General features: G+C 39.0%; 1 protein-coding gene across 1 annotated transcript in view; it reads left to right on the top strand.

The window, feature by feature from the left end:
* The first annotated feature begins 326 nt into the window (after positions 1–326).
* The window catches only part of IL23R (interleukin 23 receptor), an 86,457-nt gene continuing 61,197 nt past the window's right edge, over positions 327–25,586 (top strand). The window contains exons 1-4 of the mRNA XM_007978367.3: positions 327–414; positions 1,971–2,068; positions 3,188–3,484; positions 10,771–10,894. Coding sequence (XP_007976558.3) covers positions 1,999–2,068; positions 3,188–3,484; positions 10,771–10,894 — 491 coding nt within the window. The 5' untranslated portion in view covers positions 327–414; positions 1,971–1,998. The remainder of the gene's footprint in view (positions 415–1,970; positions 2,069–3,187; positions 3,485–10,770; positions 10,895–25,586) is intronic.

Below are 25,586 nucleotides of genomic sequence, written 5' to 3'. Positions count from 1 at the left end.
TGTATAATTAATAACAATGCTGGTTGTAAATTAAAACTAAGCGCCATATTTTTGGTGTCAAAATGTTTGACGTTTTTAAGAAAACATGTATAAGTGTTCTGCCTCTTGGATGAGACAATTTTAAATTCAGCTGTAAAAAAAAAAAAAAGTACTGACAAAACAGTTCACTTTCAATAATCTGGGTTTTCCCAAGTAGTTACACGAGAGCCAGTCATTTCGAATTGGACAGTTTGAGTGCCTCTTCAAGAGTCTGAAATGTAGGTCAGGGCTCTGCTGACATTTCCATTGACCTCAGAGCTGAAAATCTAAAGTGATCACTGACAGTCAGGCAGTGAGGAAAGAAGACATGACACAGCCAACAAGGGTGGCAGCCTGGCTCTGAAGTGGAATTATGTCCTTCAAACAGGTTGAAAGGTAAATAGGCAGCGATCATTCAAATACTTAAAGACAGATATATTTCCTTTTGAAAATACATGGGCCAAGTTGTTTTCTCTTGCAAGTTTTCATGATATTCCATGCAGTGGTTACTGATGAAGAGGGAATCTATAATATTATATGGCATCACATCACTTTAAATAATAATTATTGTATATTTCCATCAGTTAACTTCTAACTAGGAACATTTTTAGGGCTTCTGCTTCTTCTATGAAGAGAAGAATTACAATTGCTAACAAATTATGAAAGGGATCCTTATATTTCTGAGCCGAGGGACCCCAGTTTTTTTTAATGTTACTAGATATTTTATGCGATTTGATGAACTGTGCATTGCATTCTCTTGTTGTTTTACAGAAAAAGCTCAGGTTTTATTAAACAGATAAAATAACTGAATAATGTTGATTGTTGAGTAAATGAGTTAATTAATGTAACTGATTAATTGAATAATGTAACTCTAGTTGTCAACACAACGGTATTATTAGGAATTTCTATAATGTGTTCCTTTCGAGTTCTCTACAGATGAAAGCTTTTTTCCTCTTTTTTGGGGGTTGGGGGGACAAGGTCTCACTCTGTCGCCCAGGCCAGAGTGCAATGGTGTGACCATGGTTCACTGCAACCTTCACCTCCTGGGTAGCTGGGATGACAGTCACATGCCACTATGCTGGGCTAATTTTTTAATTTTTAGTAGGGACGAGGTTTCACGGTGTTGCCCAGCCTGATCTCGAACTCCTGGGCTCAAGCAATCCACCGACCTCTGCCTCCCAAAGTGCTGGGATTACAGGCATGAACCACGACGCCTCCCCAGATGAAAGGCTTTTTACAGTCTAACTGGTGATAGCACATATTGCTTAATCTCACTTCACTTTTCTTCATTTTGAATCCATTTTCTCTGGGAATTCTGAAATTTTTGGCTCTTCCCAGGTTTAGCTCATCAAAGACTAGTATTTCTGGAGTGTGATAAGTACATAACTTTGGCAGGCAGAAGAATTCATCACCAGAAGTTAGCTCAGCCCAGGCACGGTGGTTCATGCCTGTAATCCTAGCACTTTGGGAGGCTGAGTTGGGAGGACCGCTTGAGCCCAGGAGTTTGAGGTTATAGTGAGCTATGATAATGCCACTGCACTCCAGCCTGGGCTACAGAGCCCAGCCCTTGTCTCTAAAAAAGTTTAAAACATAAAATAAATAAAGAAGTTAACTCAGAGGAGGAGGTTTCTGATGAGAAAGGCTAGATTAGGAGGAATTGTAATGAATCAAATGCCCTACTGAGTTAATTAATAGTCAGTTTTGAAGAGTATAAAATTCCATTTGTTTGCTTTACTTCTCCATCTCTTGTTATATCTCCTAAATATACCAGTAACATTTCTTTGCTCTGTTTCCTTTCTTCCTTCCTTCCTTCCTCCCTCCCTTCCTTCCTTCTTCCTCCCTTCCTAATAAAAGGTTCCCATCAAATACAATATCTCTTAGGGAAAAATGTAATGCTTCTTATTATTTTACTAAAATACTACAATTTAAACATTTTTCATATTTTTTTCCAGAGGATAACGTCTTTTCCTGCTTCTAGACATGAATCAGGTCACTATTCAATGGGATGCTGTAATAGCCCTTTACATACTCTTCAGTTGGTGTCATGGAGGTATGGTGTTTTGTGTATCTACTGCTGTCTTTCATTCAACAAATGGAATATTGAGTGATTATTATTTTCATAGTGTTATGTTAGAATCTCTGAAGAATACAAATATTTTTAGACTGGAAAAAATGTGTGCATAAAAATTACACAGAATGAAATAAAAATGGCCCAATCGTCCAAATGCAGGATTTCTTTCTCAAATTTCCCTTCTGGACAGCCCTCTTACTCACATGTGAATACTTCCACAAAGGAGCTTATTAGTTTGAGTTGGCATTTTCTATCTTCAAACTATTATAACTGTTATATAATAACCTGTCAAACATTTGAATGTAATTCTATTTCACAAACCACTTATTGATAGTTACTATGTGCCTAGCACATAGTAACTGTGTGGGCCATTGGCAAGAGTATGGTTTTATTCATTATATTCAAACTTTACTGAAAAAAGTAGGCTTTATCTAAAAAAGAACAAAAGATTGGTTGAGTAGCTAGAGAATGGGGTTCAGATTCTACAGTGCCCAGTGTTATTTCTAATCTTACCTTTGAAAAATACTGTAGCTTCATAATCTCTCAGTTCTCTAAAGTAGGAGAGCTAATTATATTTGCTCTTTAGACACTTAGAGAAGCTTCCAAGCTGACTCTAGTCTTGTGCCATGGTGCTGAACATCAACAAAAGCGTAACAGAGGCTGGACGAGGTGGCTAATGCCTGTAATCCCAGCACTTTGGGAGGCCGAGGTGGGTGGATCACCTGAGGTCAGGAATTTGAGATCAGCGTGACCAACATGGTGAAACCCCATATTAGCCAGGCGTGGTGGTGCTCACTTATAATCCCAGCTACTCAAGAGGCTGAGGCAGGAGAGTCACTTGAACCTGGAAGGTGGATGTTTCAGTGAGCCGGCATTGCGACACTGCACCCCAGTCTGGGCGACACAGCGGGACTGTCTCAAAAAAAAAAAAAAAGCCTAACAGACTAGTTTATGAAAGATACATCTAGTCCTAAAACTGTTTTCAATGGAATCATTTAATTAATAGAAATAATAAATTTAAAATGCAATAGTATGTTCTTCTGAATCTCTTGTTTTAATGTTTTACATGTAATTTATTATTTTTCCATTTATTTCTAGGAATTACAAATATAAACTGCTCTGGCCACATTTGGGTAGAACCAGCCACAATTTTTAAGATGGGTATGAATATCTCTATATATTGCCAAGCAGCAATTAAGAACTGCCAACCAAGGCAACTTCATTTTTATAAAAATGGCATCAAAGAAAGATTTGAAATCACAAGGATTAATAAAACAACAGCTCGGCTTTGGTATAAAAACTTTCTGGAACCACACGCTTCTATGTACTGCACTGCTGAATGTCCCAATCATTTTCAAGAGACACTGATATGTGGAAAAGACATTTCTTCTGGATGTAAGTGTTGGGGCACATTCAAAATGCAAACAAAAGCTAGTCTAACAATTACCTGGTCATTACCACACTAGTCTAAAAACAGGGACAAAATGATATAGTTCAGTTTTTAGATTAGTTTCATACAGGAGCTGCAAACTCAAATGTCTCCAGGGCCAGATCGGTGAACTATATGAATTGTAGAAGCTGATAGGAGATATGCAGAGAAGAAAGTACACAGGTGGTCTCCTGGGGGGAGCCACTGCCCAGATCCAGTAATCACAGGGGCCCAGTATTCCTACATCTTTTGGCTCTTCAAAGGAAGACAGAAATATAAAATTTTAATGTGTACTCTCTAAATTTTAAAATGTTGCCAATACATTCAAAAAACATTTTTTCACCTCTACCCTGAACGAACACTGCATATATGAGGGCCAGCACCCTTAGATTTAAAATGTTGCTCTTTTAATCTTCTTGTTTTATTTTTCTAAACTAATATAATTAACCTTGAAGCAGATTCCATTGAGAAATTTTGAGGCCAAGGTTTAGGGGGAGTTGCAAAACTAGTTTTGTGCTCCCACTGTACTACTAGGTTTGCGACCTTGGGCAAGTTGCTTAAGCCTCAATTCCTTGCTACTCAAGAGGCTGAGGCTGTGTTATATACAGGCTGTGTTATGCACCTGATTTCAATAATTTATTTGGAAGCATATGATAAAATTTAAAGTACATCAGTACCCAAATCCTTAAAAATACATCCTTTTGATAAAACATAGGGAGAGTCTCCTACAATCCTCTGTTCCTAATCTCACTATTCCAATTTATAATCACTGTGTTTGTTACTGTAACTATTTTTTTTTTCTTTTTCTTAAAACCCACCTTGAAGGGAATAATTATTAATTTATTTAAAGCTTAGTCAAGTTAATCTTAAAAATATATGCTAAATTCAATCTGTGCTCTGAGTGTCCTGGAAGTGTTTAAATCACTATGATGATATGGGCTGGCTTGTATAATTATATACCTAGTTTTGGTTCTACTATTATGAAGGGGGTAAATCAATAAGTTCAGCACTGTTTTAACTCAGATATTCATTCTCTATGGCACTTGAACCCATTTTCAGTAAAAAAAAAAAAAGAAAAGAAAAAAAAGAAAAAAGGAGTTTGTGTCTTTGCCGTGTTCCCTTCCTCCATACTTTTGAGAATCAAACCTCAGTTCTTGCTGCTTCTTCCCGTTTACAACTTAGCTGGGGGCAGACCCATATCACCACTACCACCTGACCCCATTGTGGCTGCTTGGAAAGTAAGAGGCTTCCTTGCTCTATAATGAAGCCATTGTCCTACTTAACTCTGAGCAGCTGATCTTGCATGCTTTTCAAGAGAGGGAACTATAGAAAGTTGTAGAGGTGAGTTGAGGAAGGAAAGTCATAGGTTTTGGAGTCAAAGAATAAACCTACCTTAAACTAATGCCTTAAAGCTGCTAAACTTGCCTTAAATTGTGGAAATTAAACCACAGGCAGACATCTTTTTTTTTTTTTTTTTTTGAGACGGAGTCTCGCTCTGTCGCCCAGGTTGGAGTGCTGTGGCCGGATCTCAGCTCACTGCAAGCTCCGCCTCCCGGGTTCACGCTATTCTCCTGCCTCAGCCTCCCGAGTAGCTGGGACTACAGGCACCCGCCACGGCGCCCGGCTAGTTTTTTGTATTTTTTTAGTAGAGACGGGGTTTCACCATGCTAGCCAGGATGGTCTCGATCTCCTGACCTTGTGATCCACCCGTCTCGGCCTCCCAAAGTGCTGGGATTACAGGCTTGAGCCACCGCGCCCGGCCGACATCTTATCTGATGTATGAAATCTCCTTAGCTTGTCCACATCCTCAGGAAACATAACCAAACCTCAATGCTTAAATACTTTACTATTTATCCTTTGGGGGTGGGAGTGGGGTAGAGAGACCATACAATTTCTTTGGAGGGCAGATAAGCAACTTTCACAGTTACAGGAAAAGGTTAGTTATTAATTTAAGCCAGAGGGAAAAAAGGAAGCAGAATAAACATTGTCTCTGTTAAAAAACTAAATTTCAGCAAATTTAGTTTTTAGATCTGAGAGGTTTTTATTTGTGATTCATGAATCGGCAGCATCTCATTCTATAAAATTAATCTCAGTATCCTGGAGGTGTTTAAGTTACTATAGTGATATGGACTGGCTTGTATAATTATGTACTTAGTTTTGGTTCTACTATTTGGTTCTACTATTATAACAGAACAGTTGGTTTTTGTAAGGTAGGAACAAGAAATGACATTTTTATAAAACCTACCAGATTGGTTAACATTGTTACTTCGGGTTATTTTCCTTTAATGGTTAAAGCAGAGGGGGTTTCCTTATCATCCCTGCTCAGGCTGACTGGGCTCTTTCTACGTGGTTGCTTTGAATTTTCTGTTGTCAGGAAAAACTAGTCTGTGGGAGTTTTACCTGCTTCCTTAAAGTTTCAGCTTGATTATATGTCACTTAACAGGAGTTACTTCGTTTTGATTTGGTATGTGGGGGCCTAGTTCAGGAGCTCAGTCCAAAACAATGGCCTCCTATACATTTTCTTTAACACCACCTTCCGTGTGTTGCAGTTTGTATCACTGATTACTCCCAAGAGCCCTCTCAGTGTTGGCAGAGGGGCCTCTGTCTCCAAACCTAACACCAGGCAATGTAGAAGGTAAGAGAATGGACTTTGTTCCTCTTCCAGGACAGTCTAATAGAAATACATTCTCTGCTGATGGCTGCTTAGAAAGAACATCACTCTTTCCACTTATTTAATTTGTGAGTTGTAACTCCTTACATAGGCCTCTGGTTATGAGTGTAAAAATGTAACTGCCAGGTGAGAATTTACTCAAACCCCTGGATTCAAGCTGAATGTCTTCTTGAGCTCTACATTCTTAGCAAACAAAACTTCCTATTTAAGTAGGTCAAAAAAAGGTTTTTGAGGGTTTTGTGGCATTCTAGAAATCACATTGCTTTCACTGGACAACTTTGATCACAGGATATTTGTCATGTGAGATTTACTATGTCAACTCATCATCATTGCTTTGAACAAAATGATTATATGTATTTTTTTAGACTAGAGACAAATTGTAAAAGACAAGATAAATGAGTCATTGCTTTCCTTGAAAAGCTATCCAAATAGATTTTAAAGTGCTGTGCTTTAATGTATAATTTGTGAAATATAAATCATATTATCACAATTTCCATTTTTAGCCACAATCCTAAACACTTCTTAGATTCTTATCTAAGATTAAATGCACACATATTATGGGAAATTTGTTCTAATCAGACCATACCAATCATCGGATAAAATACAAGATGTCTTTATTCATTTAAAAATATCAAATTAAACCGTGCACAAATAGTCACGTTTCCACTTAATCATTTATTTAAAATTTTAAGTATCTTTGACTTTTTAAATTTTAACCTTCTTTGGCCTTCATTTACAATGATGAAAGCACATTTGTTATTCAATAAAAGCCTCTGAATATTTGTTTCTAGCATTGCTATTAAGTATGATTACAGAACAATTAGGCTGGCCTGTGCCCTGCTTGAGTAAGAAATTGTAGAGTGATCTTTGCCAGAAGCATTGCATCCCTCTCCACTTTAATCCTTCTCGTTATTATCTTAATTGAGACAATCAATTCATGGAATAAACTTTATTGAGTGGTTACTATGCACCAAAAATGTGTTAAATGCTAGAAGTACAAAGAAGAGGAAATCACAGGCTGCTTTCAAGAAGCTCTCAGTAGAAAAGGATCCTTGGCTAGACTCTGAATTAACAAAAAACCTGGCCTGTGATTCCTGAGTATCCCAATAATAGGGGAAGGGTGGGATTGGCAGGAAAGAACAAAAACATAAGCCCCCTTTTGTACATCTCAGGGTGTTCTCTAGTATCTAGTTGTATAGCCAGGTTTTGTTCTTGGATATTGAATAACCTGGCAATGAGGCCTAACAACAACTTGATGTTATTTTCATAACCATACTCACAGGCCCATCTTAAATTGCTTCATATTAACAAATACTTATTTGTGTGTGTGTGTATGTATAGTCATCTTTTTGATCTTTCGCAAAGTTAATTAACTACCAGACATTTGTAACCCCAATAATTCACTTCATGTAGGATGCCGTGGTGTAACATAGCCCAAATGATCTGATGGCCAAATCAATGACACTCTCTATCTGAAACCAGAGGGAAAGATAACTTCAGCACCAATCATTGTAATCAATGAGGGATCACAACTGAATCTCCAAAATGATTTAAATTTATGTTTCCACACCTACTTCATTTAAGGCTCAATTAAAACAAAGATTTATTTTACCCTATTTTACCCAGTTACCATTGTAACTCAATGTTACAAGTCACCAAAACGTTGTAAAGTACTTTTTAGTGTGTTCTTACTGTTTGAAAATGGCTTTTTTGAAAAGGATATTAGACCTTCGATATATGAAAAGAGTTTTTTGATTGTAAAATCAAATTGCATTCAATATAGAGAGTTTTTAAAATGTAGACCAGCAAAAAAGAAATACCTATCATTCCCATAATCCTATAACTTTACTAGTAACCATAATCCCTCTTTAATAATTTGGAATATGTCTTTGAAATTTCAGACCCTCTGTTTCTCAATCTCTTGCTTAAATGAAACCACTAATTGAACCATTTTGCAACCTGCTTTTTTCACTTTGCCGTATCATCATTACTTCATTAAATATACTTTTAATTCCTTCCAAAAGTCAAGTACTTAAATTGTCTTCTACAACATTGCTTTTGGATGTGTTTAGGATTGGATTGTAGTTTATTTAACCTTATTTTGGAAAATTGAGCTTGTTTACAATTTTTTCATTGTTATGAACAATACTTTAAGGGCACATCCTTTAAGCCAAATATTTTATATATCTATGGACATTTCATTAAGGAGGCATTCTTAGATGTATAATTGCTGAGTTGCAAAATGTTACACCTGCTTTTACAGATTGCGATATGTAAAGTGCTCTCCATAAAGGCTGTACCAATTTGTACTTCCACCAGAAGCATGTTAGAGGACTTCCATGAGTCCACTCCAACACTGTGTACTGTCATTTTTCAAAATCCTTGCTAATTTGATAGGTTTAAAGACATCTAGTACCGCCTTGATTTGCAGTGAGAATAAAATTTTTAATATATTTGTTTATTATTTTACAAGCAAAATTTTTGTAAGCAATTTGCAGGTGAAGTGAAAGCAATATGTACTTAAGATAAATCTTTGGATGGAACTTCAGATGCCTAAATGTCTGTATTTTTATTCTTTATGAGCCTCTGTCCTTCCACTTGTCTTGTCATTCCCTGAGCAGTCAAGTGTCCCAGCAGTATTTCACATGCAGGGATGAACTAAGAGAGCCACAACTGAAAAGTGAATATTTAATAAACACTCAATATTTCTATATTTTAAAAAATCTTAATCTTATTCACTATTGAATGATATAACTGAAAATTCTGGGTGTCATTCGATAGTTGTTGGAGTTTCATAGGCATTAGAGGCCCTAAAAAGTCAATGTCATCAGAACTCTCTCATCTTTTCCTGTCTGCTAGGTATTGTTTTCCCCTGTGTTGGCCTCATTCTTACATAGACTAAAAACTGTGAAAAAGCCTGTTTCACAATGACAGCAAGATGGCCACCAGCAACTTACAGCTCACATGCTACTCAGAGATAGCAGTTTCAGGAGCACAGAGTGTGCTGCTTTTACAATGGTTTACAAAAAGTGCCTTGGAGAATTCTGATTGGTTCATTATGAGTCATATGTTCATTCCCAAGGGAAATTCTCCTATTAGTCAACCTACCTCAAAGGCACACTTCTGTGGAGAGCCTCTTGATTGACAGGCCTTGGGGTTGGGGTAGGGGTGAGATTGGAGTGAGGGGCTGGAGGGGATGTCAGTTCTCAAGAGGGAAAGACGCTAGCCAACGAAAAATAAAAATGTTCCCCGTAATATGGCCACCTGGAGAAAGAGCTGGGCAGGAATAGGGATGGGATGAGTTGAGTGGAGTGATGGGAAAAGAGCCTTGAAATAGAATTGCGTGAATACCAAACTTTTAAAAAACCTTGTGGTGGTGGTGGTAAAATACATAACATAAAATGTACCATTTTTACCATGGTTAAGTATACAGTTCAGTGGCACTAAGTACATTTACACTGTTGTGCAACCATCACCACCATTTGTCTCCAGAACCTTCTTATTGCAAGCTGAAACTCTGTATCCTTTAAACAAATATCCACTTCCTTCTCCTCCAAGCCACAGCAACTGCCATTCTACTTTCTACGAGCTTGACTATTCCGGATACCTTGTGTAAGGGGAATTGTGCAATATTTGTCCTTTAGGGTCTGGCTTACTTCGCTTAATATAATGTCTTCAAGTTTCATCTACATTGTAGCATGTGTTAAAGTTTCCTTCTTTTTTAAGGCTGAATAATATTTTATTGCATGTATGAACACTAAACTTTTAAAATGAGTAGTGGAAAATGTGCAAGAGAAGAAGATAGTCTGCCAGAGTAGTAGAAGAAAACTACAAAGACCCATTTGCAAGAGCCAAAAGCAAAGAGGTTTCTTTTCTTGTCTTGTTTTTGAGACAAGGTCTCACTGTGTCACCCAATCTGGAGTGCAGTGTGTTGATCATAGCTTACTGCAGCCTCAAACTCCTAAGCTCCAGGGATCCCCCCAGTCTCAGCCCCCCAGTTAGCTGAGACTACTGGGTGAGCCACCACACCCAGCTTTAAAACAGAGAGCTTTCAAGGAGGGAGTGAGCAAAATATGAAATGCTGCAGAGATTTTCTGTGGATTTTTATTTTAATTACAAAATAGATGAAAAGGAACAAATAGCCTTCTTTCTTATAAAAAATTTTCAATGACAAATGACAAGAGATGGGGTCTGTTGAAGAGAAAGTCATCGAAGACCTTAGCAACAATGGTGGAATTGTGGAAGCTGAATCCTGATTGTTTTGGGTTCAAAAGCATATGGGAAATGAAGAATAATAGGCTCTTTAAAAGTGTTTAGCTGTTAAGAAAAAGAGAAAGATACAGGAATAGCTGGGGGAGACTGAATTTAGGATAATATAGTCAAGTATAAGAAGAAGAGGAATGGATACTTGATGGTAAAGTGGGTTGCAAGGTAAGGTAGTAGGGATGGAATGAGGAGCAGGGAGGTGCTGAGTGCTAATTGACCTGATTTTCAAATAAAATTGTCAGTTTCTCAACTGACTACTTTATAGAGAACTTCATATTTCTTATGGCAGCTCCTAAGTGGTATGTTTTGTTGCAGATCCGCCAGATGTTCCTGATGAGGTAACCTGTGTCATTTATGAATATTCAGGCAACATGACTTGCACCTGGAATGCTGGGAAGCTCACCTACATAGACACAAAATATGTGGTGCATGTGAAGAGGTAGGTCCCTTCCTCATGGCTTCATATAAGCGGTTCCACCCTGGTTCAGCCAGAGCTCTGCCTCCACCAGAGATCCAAGAAATCAACCTCAAACATTAAATATGTACCCTGATTTATCCCTAATTTCCTACTTATGATCAGTGAACCTACCAATGCCCTTTTCGGGCCATTAATATTTTCACTCTGGTAGGAAAGTATTCTATGATCTTTCAACCCTTTTTATTCATTTGTAGGTAATTGGTAGCAGGGGCCAAATGGTGGTACAGCCCAGCACAATTTTAAATCATTGCTTAGGATGGGCACAGTGGCTCACACCTGTAATCCCAACACTTTGGGAGGCCGAGGTGGGCGAATAACCTGAGGTCAGGAGTTTGAGACCAGCCTGGCCAACATGGTGAAACCTGGTTTCTACTAAAAATACAAAAATTAGCCTGGCATTGTGGCGGGCACCTGTAATTCCAGCTGCTCGGGAGGCTGAGGCAGGAGAATAGCTTGAACCTGGGAGGCAGAGGTTGCAGTGAGCCAAGACTGCGCCACTGCACTCCAGCCTGGGCGACAGAACAAGACTCCATCTCAAAAAATAAAATAAAATAAAATAAAATAATAAATTATTGCTTAAATACCTGCTCTATTCTTCTTCTAGGGTTTCAACAACTTAATTTCCCCAAATTGCTATGATTTTTAATCTTTAAATGGGCCTAAAAATAAAACCTAAATACACGGGTTTGTTCTAATTCATTATGTGGAATTTGGCTTTTAAAGTGTGTATAATCATGCCACATTACCACTAAATTCATGGAAGCTATTAATTGTTAATACTGACCCTCAAATCTTAAATTTAGTGTCTGTATAGCTGATCAACTTTCCTGTTTGTCTCATACTAAGGGGGTTTTCAGGACAAAGGATTTTCAGTTTTAAAACCTGGAAAGTTGTGGGCAAACTAGGGCAAGTTGTTCACCTTATTCGTGTTTCTTGTTTTGTTTAGTTTATTAAAAAATAAAATTCCAGGCCAGGCACAATAGCTCATGCCTGTAATCCCGGCACTTTGGGAGACTGAGGCTGGTGGATCACCTGAAGTCAGGAGTTCAAGATCAGCCTGGCCAACATGGTGAAACTCCATCTCTACTAAAAATACAAAAATTAGCTGGGTATGGTGGTAGGTGCCTGTAATCCCAGTTACTCAGGAGGCTGAGGCAGGGAGAATTGCTTGAACCCAGGAGGCAGAGGTTGCAGTGAGCTGAGATCATGCCACTACACTCCAGCCTGGGCAAAAGAGCGAGACTCTGTCTCAAAAATAGTACTAAATAAAATAAAATAATATAAAATACCGGCTGGGTGCGGTGGCTCATGCCTGTAATCCCAGCACTTTGGGAGGCTGAGGCGGGTGGATCACCTGAGATCAGGAATTCAAGACCAGCCTGGCTAACATGGTGAAACCCTGTCTCTACTAAAAATGCAAAAATTAGCCGGGTGTGGTGGCACACACTTGTAATCCCAGGTACTCGGGAGGCTGAGACAGGAGAATCGCTTGAACCTGGGAGGTGGAGTTTGTAGTGACCCTAGATCGCACCACTGCACTCCAGCCTGGGCAACAAGAGGGAAACTCCATCTCAAAAAATAAAAAATAAAATAAAATAAAATAAAATAAAATGCCTTCTGTGGTGTTTTTGAAGTACACTTTTTTTTCTGTCAGTAATTCTTAAAAATTTCAAAACTATTTTTTAAAGCATTTATTGGACCCTTACTGTTTGCCAAGCACTGGGCCAACAGCTTTATAAATGCTGCCTAATTTAATACCTGTACAACCATGTGAAGCACTGGGATCCTACAAATGCTTGTGTCCTCCTAAAATTCATATGTTGAAACAAACCCCCAATGCAAGAGTAACAAGAGTTGGGGCCTTTGAAGTGAGATTAGGTCATGAGGGTGAAGCCCTCATGGAGGGAATTATTGCCCTTCCATAAGAGGCCTGAAAGAGAGCTTCTTTGCCCTTCTACCCTGTGAGGACACAGCCAGAAGGTGCTATCTATAAAGCAGAGAGTGAGCCCTCACCAGACACTGAATCTGCTGATGCCTTGATCTTGGACTTCCAAGCCTCCAGAACTGTAAACAATAAATTTCTGTTGTTTATAAATTACCTAGTCTAAGGTATTTGTATAACAGCTGAAAGAGAGTAAGACAGATGCATGCAATTATTTTTCCCATTTGTATAGACAAGGGAACTGAGACTTAGTGAGGTCAGGTATGTATCCGGGACCACACAGTTGCAGAGAAGGAGAGGTGGAATTTGAACATAGATTGCCTGACTGTCTTCTTAACTTATTTTCTGCCGAAGGCATGTGGAGGTCCAGATTGCGGGGCATCTTTAAAATACTCTGTTCAGTTCTCATCATTATGGAAGGGAATAACCTTCTTTTTAAAAAAGTAATCTTTTTATTTATTTATAGGGTATTTGTTTTCTGTTTGTTTGTTTTGTTTTTGTTTTTGTTTTTGTTTTTTGAGTCAGTGTCTCTGTCACCCAGGCTGGAGTGCAGTGGCACAATCTTAGCTCACTGCAACCTCTGCCTCCTAGGTTCAAGCAATTCTCTCAGTCACCAAACCTGGTCTGTATTGAAGAGAATAACCTAATCTTGCTCTCTCTTTCTCCACCTGTTGGATACTCAGAATAATTTTGATTAAGTGAAACATAAAAAGAAATACCTCTTCATTCAAGAAAGTGCATGTAGAAACTAGACAGATTTAATGAACACATTACTAGACCTGGAGTTACCAGCTGCATGCCATGGGCAAGAGGCATACACTTTTCATTCTGAACAGGAGTTAAACAGAGGCATATTCCAGTACCGAAGAGATGATGAAAACTCTGATATCAGGGATGAGTAGAGTTGATAGATGAGATGCAATATGCTAAGTACTGTGCTCTGTACTTCATGTGCATGACATCTTCAATTCTCAACCTTGTGAGGGAACGATTGTTACTGTTCCCATCTTACAGATGGCTTGGGGAGCTCACATTACCTCTCCAAAGTCACTTGACTAAGAAGTAAAGGAGCAGGGATTTTCATGGGGATCTCTCTGGCTAAACCATTGGAGACTAAACCTCTACCGCTTGCCTATAGGGTAAAGTAGAAAAGCCACGAGAGCGAGACAACTAGAGTCTCATTGCTAAGTCAACTTTAGGGATTTGAAGGTGAGGGCAGTATGGCAGCAACCTTTGCACTTCGAGCTCACAGAAAAACCAGGCAGTGCCAGACTGACAGAGAGCCTAGTGTCTTGAGGATATTCACTATCTCCCCGAACCTGGAAGGATCTCCGGAACTGCTGATCCTGGTTGTTTGGTTAATTCATTCTTCCTTTGTTTTTAATATAACACTTTATTAAGTATAGTTCATCTACCATACAATTCTCCTTATTTAAAGTATATCATTCCTTGAGTTTTACCACCCATCACTACAATCAATGTTGAACATTTTCATCATGCCCAAAAAAATCACATCCACCCATCACTACAATCAATATTGAACATTTTCATCACGCCAAAAAAAAGCACATCCATTAGCAGTCACTTCCTATTTCCCCTCAATCTTCCCAGTCCATGGCAACCACTATCTGCTTTCTGTCTCTGGATTTGCCTACACCGGACACTTCATATAAAAGGAATCATATAACATGTGGTCTTTTGTGACTGGCTTCTTTCATTTAGCATAATGTTTTCAAGGTTATCTATGGTGTAACATGTATTAGTACTTTATTCCTTTCTTTTTTTCTTTTTTTTTCTTGAGATGAAGTCTTACTCTGTTGCCCAGGCTGGAGTGCAATGGTGCGATCTCGGCTCACTACAACCTCTGCCTCCCGGGATCAAGTGATTCTCCTGTCTCAGCCTCCTGAGTAGCCGGGATTACAGGTGTACACCACCACTCCCGACTAATTTTTTTTTGTATTTTAGTACAGATGGGATTTCACCATGTTGCCCAGACTGGTATGGAACTCCTGAGCTCAGGCAACCCTCCCGCCTTGGCCTCCCTTAAGTGCTAGGATTACAGGCATGAGTCACTAAGCCTGGCCCTTTATTCCTTTTTTAAATAATGTTCTATTATTTGGAACACATTTTATTTATTTATTCCTTGGTTGATGAACTTTTTGGTTGTTTCCACTTTTCAGCTATTATGAATTATGCTTCTATTAATATTTGTGTACAAGTTTTGTGTAGACATATTTTTATTTCTCTTGGGCATATATTTAGGAATAGAATTCCTGGGTCTCTTGGTAACTCTATGTTTAATCTTTTGTTCAACTGCCATAATGTTTTCCAAAGCAGTCACACATTTTACATTCCCACCAACAGTGTATAAGGGTTCCAGTATTTCCACATTCTTGCCAACCTTTGTTTTTATCTTGGTTATTGCCACCCTAGTGGGTGCAGGCTAATTCTTTCAAGCCTGACTTACCTGCATTCTGAGGTTCCTGATAGTAAAACTGCATTGCAAATTCCGGATAGATGAACCACAATTTGAAAAAATATATTTGTTTGATACCATTTTAAACTTGCTAACCCCCACCTAATTTCCTATTTAGTATCATAAAAATATTTTCTGAATATTTTATAAAACTATGTATTATATATTTCTTTTAAAATCCTTTAATGCGTTCAAAATTATATATGTTTAAATTTATTTACACATGACGTTTGAGGAACACATTCACTTTATAAAGTAAGGAATATTTGTAGTAGTTATGAGTACTAAGATTGTTCTCAGTACTCAAAAAGTCACTCTGAAAGTATTAAGAATAAGTTTACTAAAGAGAATGTTTTCAGAAATATTCATTGCAAAGAGCATGAGCTTTAGAGTTTTAGATTTAATTTCCAGTTCTGAAACTTATCAGTCAGGTGTCTTTTATGATACAAATATCAGAAAACTCAAGTGCAGGCCAGGCGCAGTGGTGCTCACTTGTAATCCTAGCACTTTGGGAGGCTGAGGCAGATGGATCACTTGAGGTCAAGAGTTCAAGACCAGCCTGGCCAATATGGTGAAACCCTAACTCTACTAAAAATACAAAAATGAGCAGAGCATGGTGGCATATGCCTGTAATCCCAGCTACTCAGGAGGCTAAGGCAGGAGAATCGCTTGAACCTGGGAGGTGAAGGTTGCAGTGAGCCAAGTTCATGCCATTGCACTCCAGCCTGGGCTACAGAGTGAGACTCCATCTCAAAACAAACAAACACACAAACAAAAAACCCAAAAAAAACTACTCAAGTCCAGTCACTTAAATAGACATGGCCTTATTTATATCAGGTCACAATTACATGTAATAACAGGTGGCATGATAATTCAGTAATACCCCAGGGATCTGTTTTCCTCTTTCTACTCTGTGATATTCAGCGTGTTGACCTTAATCTTTGGATGCTGTATCTCCAGGCTTCTCATCCAAGTTCCAGGCAGGAAAAGTGGTAAAGAGCAAAGGAGTTCCTCCTGTGGACTTCCACCTACATTGAGTTGGCCACAACGGTGTCACATGTCTACTCTGTCTGGATGGGAACCTGGCAGAAGGGCATTGTAAATGGAGTTTGGTACCATCATCCAACAGTATTAGCCATAGTTGCTAGCTGTGTAATCTTAGAAAAGTTATTTAGCCTCGCTGAGCCTCAGCCTCCTGTGAAATGAGGATAATTAATACCACAAAGCTTATAAAAAAGCAAATTATAGGAAGTGACTTGCATATAGGAAACGCTTACAATTAAGTACAACACAAAATGGTGTCTTAGTCCATTCAGGCGACTGTAACAAAATACCTAGAGTGGGTAATTTGTAAACAACAGAAATTTATTGCTCACAGTTCTGGGGGCTAGGAAGTCCCAGATCAAGTGTCAACAGATTTTGAGGGTCTGTTCCTCTTAGATGGTGACTTCTATATGTTCTCACATAGTAAAAGGGGCCAGGCAGCTCCCTTCAACCTCTTTTATAGGGGCACTAAATTGATTCATGAAGGTAGAGCCTTCATGACTTACCCACTTTCTAAAGGCCCTACCTCTTAGTACTATTACATTGGGGTTTAAGTTTCAACATGTAAATTTTGAGGGTACACTAATATTCAGACTATAGCAAAGGATATTATAATATTATGGCCCAAGGGAAACCTGACTGATTTGATTGAGGGAAATATTAATGTAAAGCCATAAAAAATATTATTTATAGGATATTATAGATAATTTTATTCATATATTTTTAAGTAATACAATAATTTTGGAAAAATCTAGAAAGAGATGCTGCATGTGCTCTAATAAGAAAGACTTATCTTTTATATGTCAATAGTACATTTATTCATTCAAACTAGAATGTAGGCTTAATGTGGGCAAGGATTTTTGTTTGATTTGTTCATTGCTGTATTGATTGAACCTAGAATGGGGCCTGACACATAGTAAATGCTCAATAAATATTTGTTGAGTAATTATTCTAGTTGATAACTAGAAATAGACATTTCCAGCATCTCCCTTTCATTGTCTAGTTAAGTAATAATATAAGGTCATATATATTTTAAGAATTATTTCTCCCACCTTCTTTCTTAAAATCCAACAATAAACTATAGCCAAACTCTGATAAACCTAACCAAGTTCTGAATTGATGGAGGCCAGATTAATGGGATTTTATTACACTTTTAAAGAGGACATAAAAGATATAAAAGGTTAGCATAAAAAGGACATTCTCCTCTAGTAAAGTCAAAGGACTAACTTCCATAAATATAGACAGGTCAGAAAAGGAAACAAACACCTATTTATCTAATGATTAATTACAAACAAACTAATGAGTTGAAAAAAATTAGAGAAGAGGTCTGGGCGCAGTGGCTCATGCCTGTAATCCCAGCACTTTGGGAGGCTGAGGTAGGTGGATCACTTGAGCTCAGGAGTTTGAGACAAGCCTGGGCAACATGGTGAAAAATACAAAAAATACAAAAATTTCTACAAAAAGATAAAAAATTAGCCAGGTGTGGTGGCGGGTGCCTGGAGTCCAAACTACTTGGGAGGATGGCTTGAATCCAGGAGGCAGAGGTTGTAGTGAGCCACTGTATTCCAGTCTGGTTGGCTTAGCCAGACCCTGTCTCAAAAAAAAAACAAACAAAAAAAGAGACAGAGAGAGAGAAAGAAAGAGAAAGAAAGAAAGAGAAAGAAAGAAAGAAAGAAAGAAAGAAAGAAAGAAAGAAAGAAAGAAAGAAAGAAAGAAAGAAAGAAAGAGAGAGAGAGAAAGAAAGAAAGAAGAGAGAAAAGAAAAGAGCAAGCCAATTTCTCTAACTGCCAAAAAGTCTTTCCCTCCAGGAGAAAGCTGACTTATAATGAATGTTGTGGTCGAGGTAGTATTAGGTTTAAAGGAGCTAAACCTAAATGTTCAGTTATTAGGGTATTTTCCACGTTGGCAACTAGGTAGAGATCAGCATGTGCAAGGTTTCACTTCTAACTCATGTGGTTCAGTTTTCCAGTAAAATCACATGTACAGAGAAGCTTTTTACCTGAGACCACCTACTCGTTTCTCCAGTTGCAGAAAGGCAGTGTTTCCCCTATGGCAACATAGGTGCCGTCAGGGGCCTCTTCGTGTTGGGGTGAAGTTGTGAAGTAGAATTTTGTCTGTTTTGCTTCATCTTCCCAGCACCTTTGTGGTGGCACGGCCAGACAGAGCCTCATAGCTGTTCACATATTTTCTTTTACCTCCTTTATTTTGCTATTTCAAAGGGTAATGATAGGAAAAAAAATTAAAAATAACCTGTGCTAATAACCATCTCCCTACTGTAGTCCCACTATCTTCAGCAATTTCATGTAAATATATTTTTTCTTTATCTTGGAAACACTGGTAATGTCTGTCTCAGTGTATTCTACTCCATGAATATTTGTTGAATAAAAATGCATGAATGATAGCCCTGCATTCTATCCCATTCAAGTCATCTTAGCAAATATTTATTTAGCATTTGATGGTTTCCTGGAATTGTGTTAAACTCTAGATATTAAAAAAAAAAGACACCATCTCTGTGCATGACAAGCTCATAAACAGTTTAGAATAACACCAATTTTGGGATTTTTCAGGCACCATGGAAGACCAATAAGGCAAATATTTTTAGATGTGATATCATTTTAGAGTCCTTAAATTCAGCGGCCTCCTCTGCCGATTCATAAGGCCTGTTTGTTTTTGCCACATCTTCTTCTCTACATGCATATTTTTAATAACCAGAAAGAGTTCTTAGGTGTGATTCCAAATACTATTTTTAAGGCTATGTTGGGTTTCAGTAATTCCTTTAGGACTCAAAATGCAGTTTATGTTTTAGAATCCATTTCCTCACTGATTGTGAGCCCAGAGAGCTAATTGTGGCTGGAGACAAACACAACCTTGCTGACTGATACTGCTTTATATTCATGACCACTAACCTCAGCTGGGCCAGGAGAGCCACACAGTAGTCCTACTACATTTCACTAGCCAAGTCACTGTCTTGCTAAGCCAGGTCATTACTTCATTACTTTTTCTCTCATCTCTCCTCTCCAGTATCTTCCCTTCCTCATTCTCTATTGAAGGCCTGCTTCCCACTTTCTTGAGAAAACAGAAGCAATGAGAAATACCACAGCCTCCCCCATTGACTAATGCGTTGACAGCTGTACCCATATGCTTGATCTTTCCTGCTATTGCTATGGATGAATTACCATTGCCCTAAGGTCAACTCTCCTCTAGGGTACTAGATCGTATCCTGCCTGCCTACTGGTGGACACTGCTCCAAAACTTTCCTCTCTTCCTTCTGCATTGTCATTGTCTCTGTCTTTACTGGATCATTCCCATCAGCTTTTAAGCATGCTATAGCCTTTGCCCTTTTGAAAAATATAACCCTCCCTTGGTCCCTGTCCTCTACCACCCAATTTCTCTGTTTCTTTTTTTTTTTTTTGAGACGGAGCCTCGCTCTATCGCCCAGGCTGGAGTGCAGTGGCCGGATCTCAGCTCACTGCAAGCTCCGCCTCCCGGGTTTTCGCCATTCTCCTGCCTCAGCCTCCCGAGTAGCTGGGACTACAGGCGCCCGCCACCTCGCCCGGCTATTTTTTTTGTATTTTTTAGTAGAGACGGGGTTTCACTCTGTTTCCTTTTATGAAAAAAATCAAAAGAGTTGTCTGTACTGTCTGTCTCTATCTTCCCTCTTCTCTCTTTTATCCAGTTTAGTCATGTTTTGTGTCCTCACCACTCCACTGAAACAGCTCCTATCAGAGTCACTGATGATTTCCCCATTGCCAGATTGAATGGTTTAATCTCAGTCTATCTTTCTTATCAGAAACACTTACTCTCCTAGCATTTAATGTAGCTCTTCACTTCCTTCTTTCGGCTTCCAGGACAGGACTCCCTTTTGCTGCTCCTCCCACCTTCCTGGAAGCTTTATCTCAGTCTCTTTTGCTGATTCCTCTTCATTTCAGATAAATTCATAGTGACCCAGAGCTCTATATTTTGTCAGCCTAAAAAAAGACACTAGGGAAAATTATCTCCAAATATGTAGCGTTTACTTGAGAATATAAATAAGGATTATAATACAGAATGCATGACATGGCAAGGCAGCAGTGCATTTGGTGAGGGAGAGGATAAAGGGAAGCTTTTATTACCAAAAAGGGATATATGTGAGCTGCTTAGAAACAGAGTTCATTGGTTCCAGAGGCTCAAAGCCAGAGTGATTGTCAGTTAATTAGTAGAGATGTGTTACTGGGTAAGCGGTCTTCCCAGAACATCTTATCTGGGTTACTGCAGTCCTAAAGAATGTCTAGTGATAAACTTTATCAAAGCAGGGGATGAATGAAAAGTTTTTAGAAAGTCCTTGGAAACAGTTCTTATCTCAGACATGTAAGCATGGGCCTCCTCTCCTTCAGGCCTTTCCTGCCCTATTTTGTCTGGGTCTGATAAAAGTGATTTTATCCTGGTATGTGCAACTTTCACACCTGGGACCTCTTATTATCTGTATCTACAGTCATTTCCTAAAGGATACCCTTCAAATTTATGGTGTAAAACTCCCCAATGTATATCTCTGTCTGAATATCTCCACCGAATATAGCTGCCATGTTTCTAACCTGTCATTCAAGGTATCTTGAAGTTAACATTTTCAAAACCAAACACCCAATTTTCCTCTCCCCAGACTTGCATTTCCCATTTCAGTAAATGGCAACTCTATGGTTTGCATTATTCAGGTCAAAATCAGGTATATCCTCCTGGATTCCTCTCTATTATGCCCTTCATCTAATTGATCAGCAAAACCTTCTGGCTCTGTCTTGTAAAATGACCTCACCACCTACACTGAAATCCAAGTCACATCATCGCTCACTTGGGAGTACAAGAACTTTCTAACTGGTCAACTCGCTTCCTCCAGAGTCCCTTACTCATGAGTTTTCACAGTAATCCTTTTCACATGCACCTCAGGCCACGTCACCCTTCTGCTCAGAACCTCCAATTTCACTCAGAGATCAAAGCCAGAGCCCCTCAAGGACTCTTTGTGACCTTACAAGTCTACTAAACTTTCCCCTCTTCCGAAACTCTCTGATTTCATCTTTAATCCCTTTCCTAGTAAAACCTCACTGACCTCTTTGCTGCTCTTTGAACAGGCCAGGCAATGTCCTACCTCAGGGCCTTTGCACGTTACCTAGCATGCTCTTCCTCCAGAGAGCCACAGGCTTTCTTTATTGCCCTAATGTCACCCTCTCAGATAAGACTTCCCTCATCTCTCTAAAAAACAAAAACCAAAAAACCCACCCTTACTCTCAGAACTGCCTAACCTCTCTACTCCACTTTATTTTTCTTCTGAACATTTCTCACCATACATAGATCAGATTCTATATTTATTTGTTTCCACCAAAATGTGTGCTCTGTGACAGTTGGGACTTTATTTGTTTTGTTCATTGTAGCCCCAATACCTAAAAATATACTTGGAATATAGTCAATGTTAAGTAAATATTTGTTGAATGAGTGATTAAATGAATGAAAGACACCATTTACCATTATCAAGATACATCTGTAATGTTTATTGAAAATCTGTAAATTACAACTACATCTAGGTGCTCAGGGAACATCAGAAAAATATGCATTATACTAACTCCCTTCAACAAATCATCTGTCATGTATTAGCCCATGAAAAAAAGAAATAGAAATAAGATATTTAAAAACTTTGTAATATACAGTTCTGTAAACGAGGAAAAACCAAAGTGTTTTTCTCCTTTCTACTCTCAACAGCACTTCTGACACCAGATGTGGGAAGATTTTCCCCACACACCAATCATTTCTCCTGTAGACATCAGCTAGATGTCCTCTAATTTAATTCAATTCTGACTCTATCTACCTGGAGGTAGCATCAGATCCCACAGGCTAAAGGCTCAGTCCCACAAGAGTCAACCCTATGTTAAATGCCAATCACAAGCCCTGGGTCATGACCTGTGCATTTGACCAACTGGCTAAAAATCGGGATTTCCACGATACACTCCTCAGGTTTGATTAACTTGCTAGAGTGTTTCATAGAACTCAGGAAAACACTCTACTTATATTTATCAATTTATTATAAAGGATATTACAAAGGCTACAGATGAACAGCCAGATGCAAGAGATGCATGGGGCAAGGCATGCAGGCACACCACCCTGCAGGCATCCTCATGTGTTCAGATATCTGGAAGCTCCCTGAACCCAGTCCTTTTGGGTTCGTATGGAGGTTTCATTACATAAGCGTGACTTATCATATCATTGGCCATTGGTGATCTACTCAACATTCAGCTCTTCTCTCTTCCGAGGATATGGGGGTGGGTGAAAGGGTGAGGGGGTTGGGGGGACTGAAAGTTTCAATCTTCTCGTCACATTGTTGGTTCCCCTGGCAACCAGCCCCTACCCTGAGCCTCTCCAGGAGCCCCCAGCCATCAGTCATCTCATTAGCACTTTGGAGATTCCAAGGGTTTTAGGAGCTGTGTGCTGGGAACCAGACAGAGACCAAATATATATTTCTTATTATGTCACAATATCACAAGTTCTATATAAAAATAACCCTAAGGTGTAATTAGTCATTATTATCGGATTCTTCAATTAAAACAGTGCTTTGTGGTCTAGGTGCTAATATGGGGTAGACTTTAAGAGCAGAATTAAATTACTTAGTAACTATGGTTACTGTCAGTTTGAAAATACATTTCCATTTTGACTTGTGGTCTCAGTATGTGTGGTAAAAGAATTAGCCACAAACCAATGAAGAACATACAATGTGGTTTTCTCTAACTGGAAAATATTCAAAGATGTCCTACTTACTACTTACACAGAGTTGCCATTTCCTTGTTTTCACATTTGAATTCTGACTTAGCATGAGGTTAACATACCTTATAACAAGTTCTCTGTTAAGGTATTTACATTTCATCTTATTTCAGAAAGAATGTAAAGTAACTATGTAAACGTCTTGATTTAATGGCATAAGTTAACTTAAGATACAGTGATACAAGAGAAATTTCACTGATAAGAAATATAGCAATTTTAAAAGTTTCATTTGTATTCTTTAGAATGTGTCAAAGTCACATATCATAAATATCTTTTTTTTTTTTTTTAAAAAAAAAAAAAAGGAGACATAGTCTCACTCTGTCATCCAGACTGGAGTGCAGTGGTGCAATGTCAGCCCACTACAGCCTCCATCTCCTGGGCTCAAGCAATCCTCAGCCTCCTGAGTAGCTGGGAGGATGGGTACCCGCCACCGTGCCTGGCTAATTTTTGTATTTTCAGTAGAGACAGGGTTTCACCACATTGGCCAGGCTGGTCTCAAACTCCTGACCTCAAGTGATCTGCCCGCCTCGGCCCCCCAAAGTGCTGGGATTACAGGTGTGAGCCACCACGCCTGGCCTCAGCCAGTATCTCTTCATTCAGAATAATTGTTGTTTAATGAGTTCTTCATTATGTGGGAAGCCATCAATTCTGTTTCTTATTTCATTTACTCATGATAGCAACAACGTTACTCCTATACTGAGGATGAGTAACCTGAACTGTATAGACCTTCAGTAACTTGCTCCAAGTCTTACAGCTTATCAAGGGGCAGAGCTGGGATTTGAAGGTAGGTCTGTCTCTAAAAACCAACCCCTGTGATTTTAGTCACCATGACATATCCTTCTAGTCCTCTCATGGTGTTCATAGTGATCTCACGCTGGTATGAGGAAAGGGGCAACACAGAAAAAATACACTGGAACTGAAAAACCTGAGCTGAACAGGAGGAGTTGCTCCTCAGCCCTCCAATGACTATCAGCCTTAGAGAGATTCCTTGACCACTTGCGAAGGTTGTCTTGTTCTGGTAGTAGCAATAAGTTTATATAAATTATATAAAATATAGAATTTCTATAGTACGTAGACATGTGCTTACTACTTGGTATTAATAGCATTAGGCTGGTTCCTCTTTTCTGTGTCTCAGCAAGCGTGTTTCTTGGATTCCAAAAGACGTAAGTGGCTGGCAGGTTTAATCCTGGTGGGATGTTTTGGGACTGGAAAAATTTAGGAGCTGCTGAAAAGATATATGGTAGTAACAGGACTGGGTGGAGCCCCAGGGAGGGACAGTGATTTTTAAGCTCCATCATCTGCACAAATCCAGTCAAGGCTGTCCCTGAGAGAGAGGACTGTTGATGGTATTATATTTAAAAAATCAGGTTAGAGTCTGCCTCAACGGCACAGACACTATAATTGGAGCAGGACAAAGAAGATGGCATGACTCCTGATCAAGGACGGCATGCAAATGTGTGAAGTATTTCCATCTGATGAAAATAAGAATGTATATGGCTGAGCACAGTGGCTCATGCTTGTAATCCTCATGTGGGAGGATCCCTTGAGGCCAAGAGTTCGAGACCAGCCTGGGCAACATAGCGAGGCTGCATCTCTTAAAAAAAAAAAATTATTTTAAATAAAAAAATTAGTTGGGCCTGGTGGCACATGCCTGCAATCCCAGCTACTCAGGAGGCTGAGGTGGGAGGATCACTTGAGCCCAGGAAGTCAAGGCTGCAGTGAGCTACGACTGTGCCACTGCACTCAAACCTGGGTGACAGAGTGAGACCCTGTCTCTAAAAAATAGAATAAAACAAGAATGTAGGCTACTTGGCTTTCCAGCATTGTTCAGATTTCAAGGTTATTTTCCTTCTAAAGTAGTATATCTGTATCAAGTTAAGTTTCACGATGTAATGCAATTAACTTAGGAGTCTGAAAGTAATATACCACACAGGTAATAAAGATAGAGCGTTGCCGTAGCTATCAAAACAGGGAAAAAAGATAAAGTAAGAAAATAATATTTTAATGCTTAAAAAATGCTTAACCTTCTTTAGTAATTGATTGGCTCTTAAAGGTGACGAAGAGAAAGTTGTTAAAAATGGCAGATTGAGAAAGGAGGACAGCATGCCTTTGACAACAATGAAGATACTGGCAAGAAGTGCTGATTTGTATGGAAAGATAATTTAGTTGTCAATTTTCTATAGTTCTGTTTCCAGTCAGACATCCAAATGAAGCTCCCAGTGAGGGCACAGGTATGTGGGAGACACACACGTGAAATAGCAGTTGAAGCTGGGAAGAGAGTGAGCCCAGAAAAAAGGGGTCAGGGAAAAGGCAAGTGCCAGGACTGACCTTCAATGTGAGTGGACTCAGAGAAACCCAGATGGAAGACTGGAGGGGACATGTCACTAAGCAGGTGTGCGAGAGGGAGGCCCTCT

The sequence above is a fragment of the Chlorocebus sabaeus genome, chromosome 20, assembly GCF_047675955.1.
Source record: "Chlorocebus sabaeus isolate Y175 chromosome 20, mChlSab1.0.hap1, whole genome shotgun sequence".
Lineage (NCBI taxonomy): Eukaryota > Metazoa > Chordata > Mammalia > Primates > Cercopithecidae > Chlorocebus > Chlorocebus sabaeus.
This window is presented reverse-complemented; position numbering and strand designations above follow the sequence as displayed.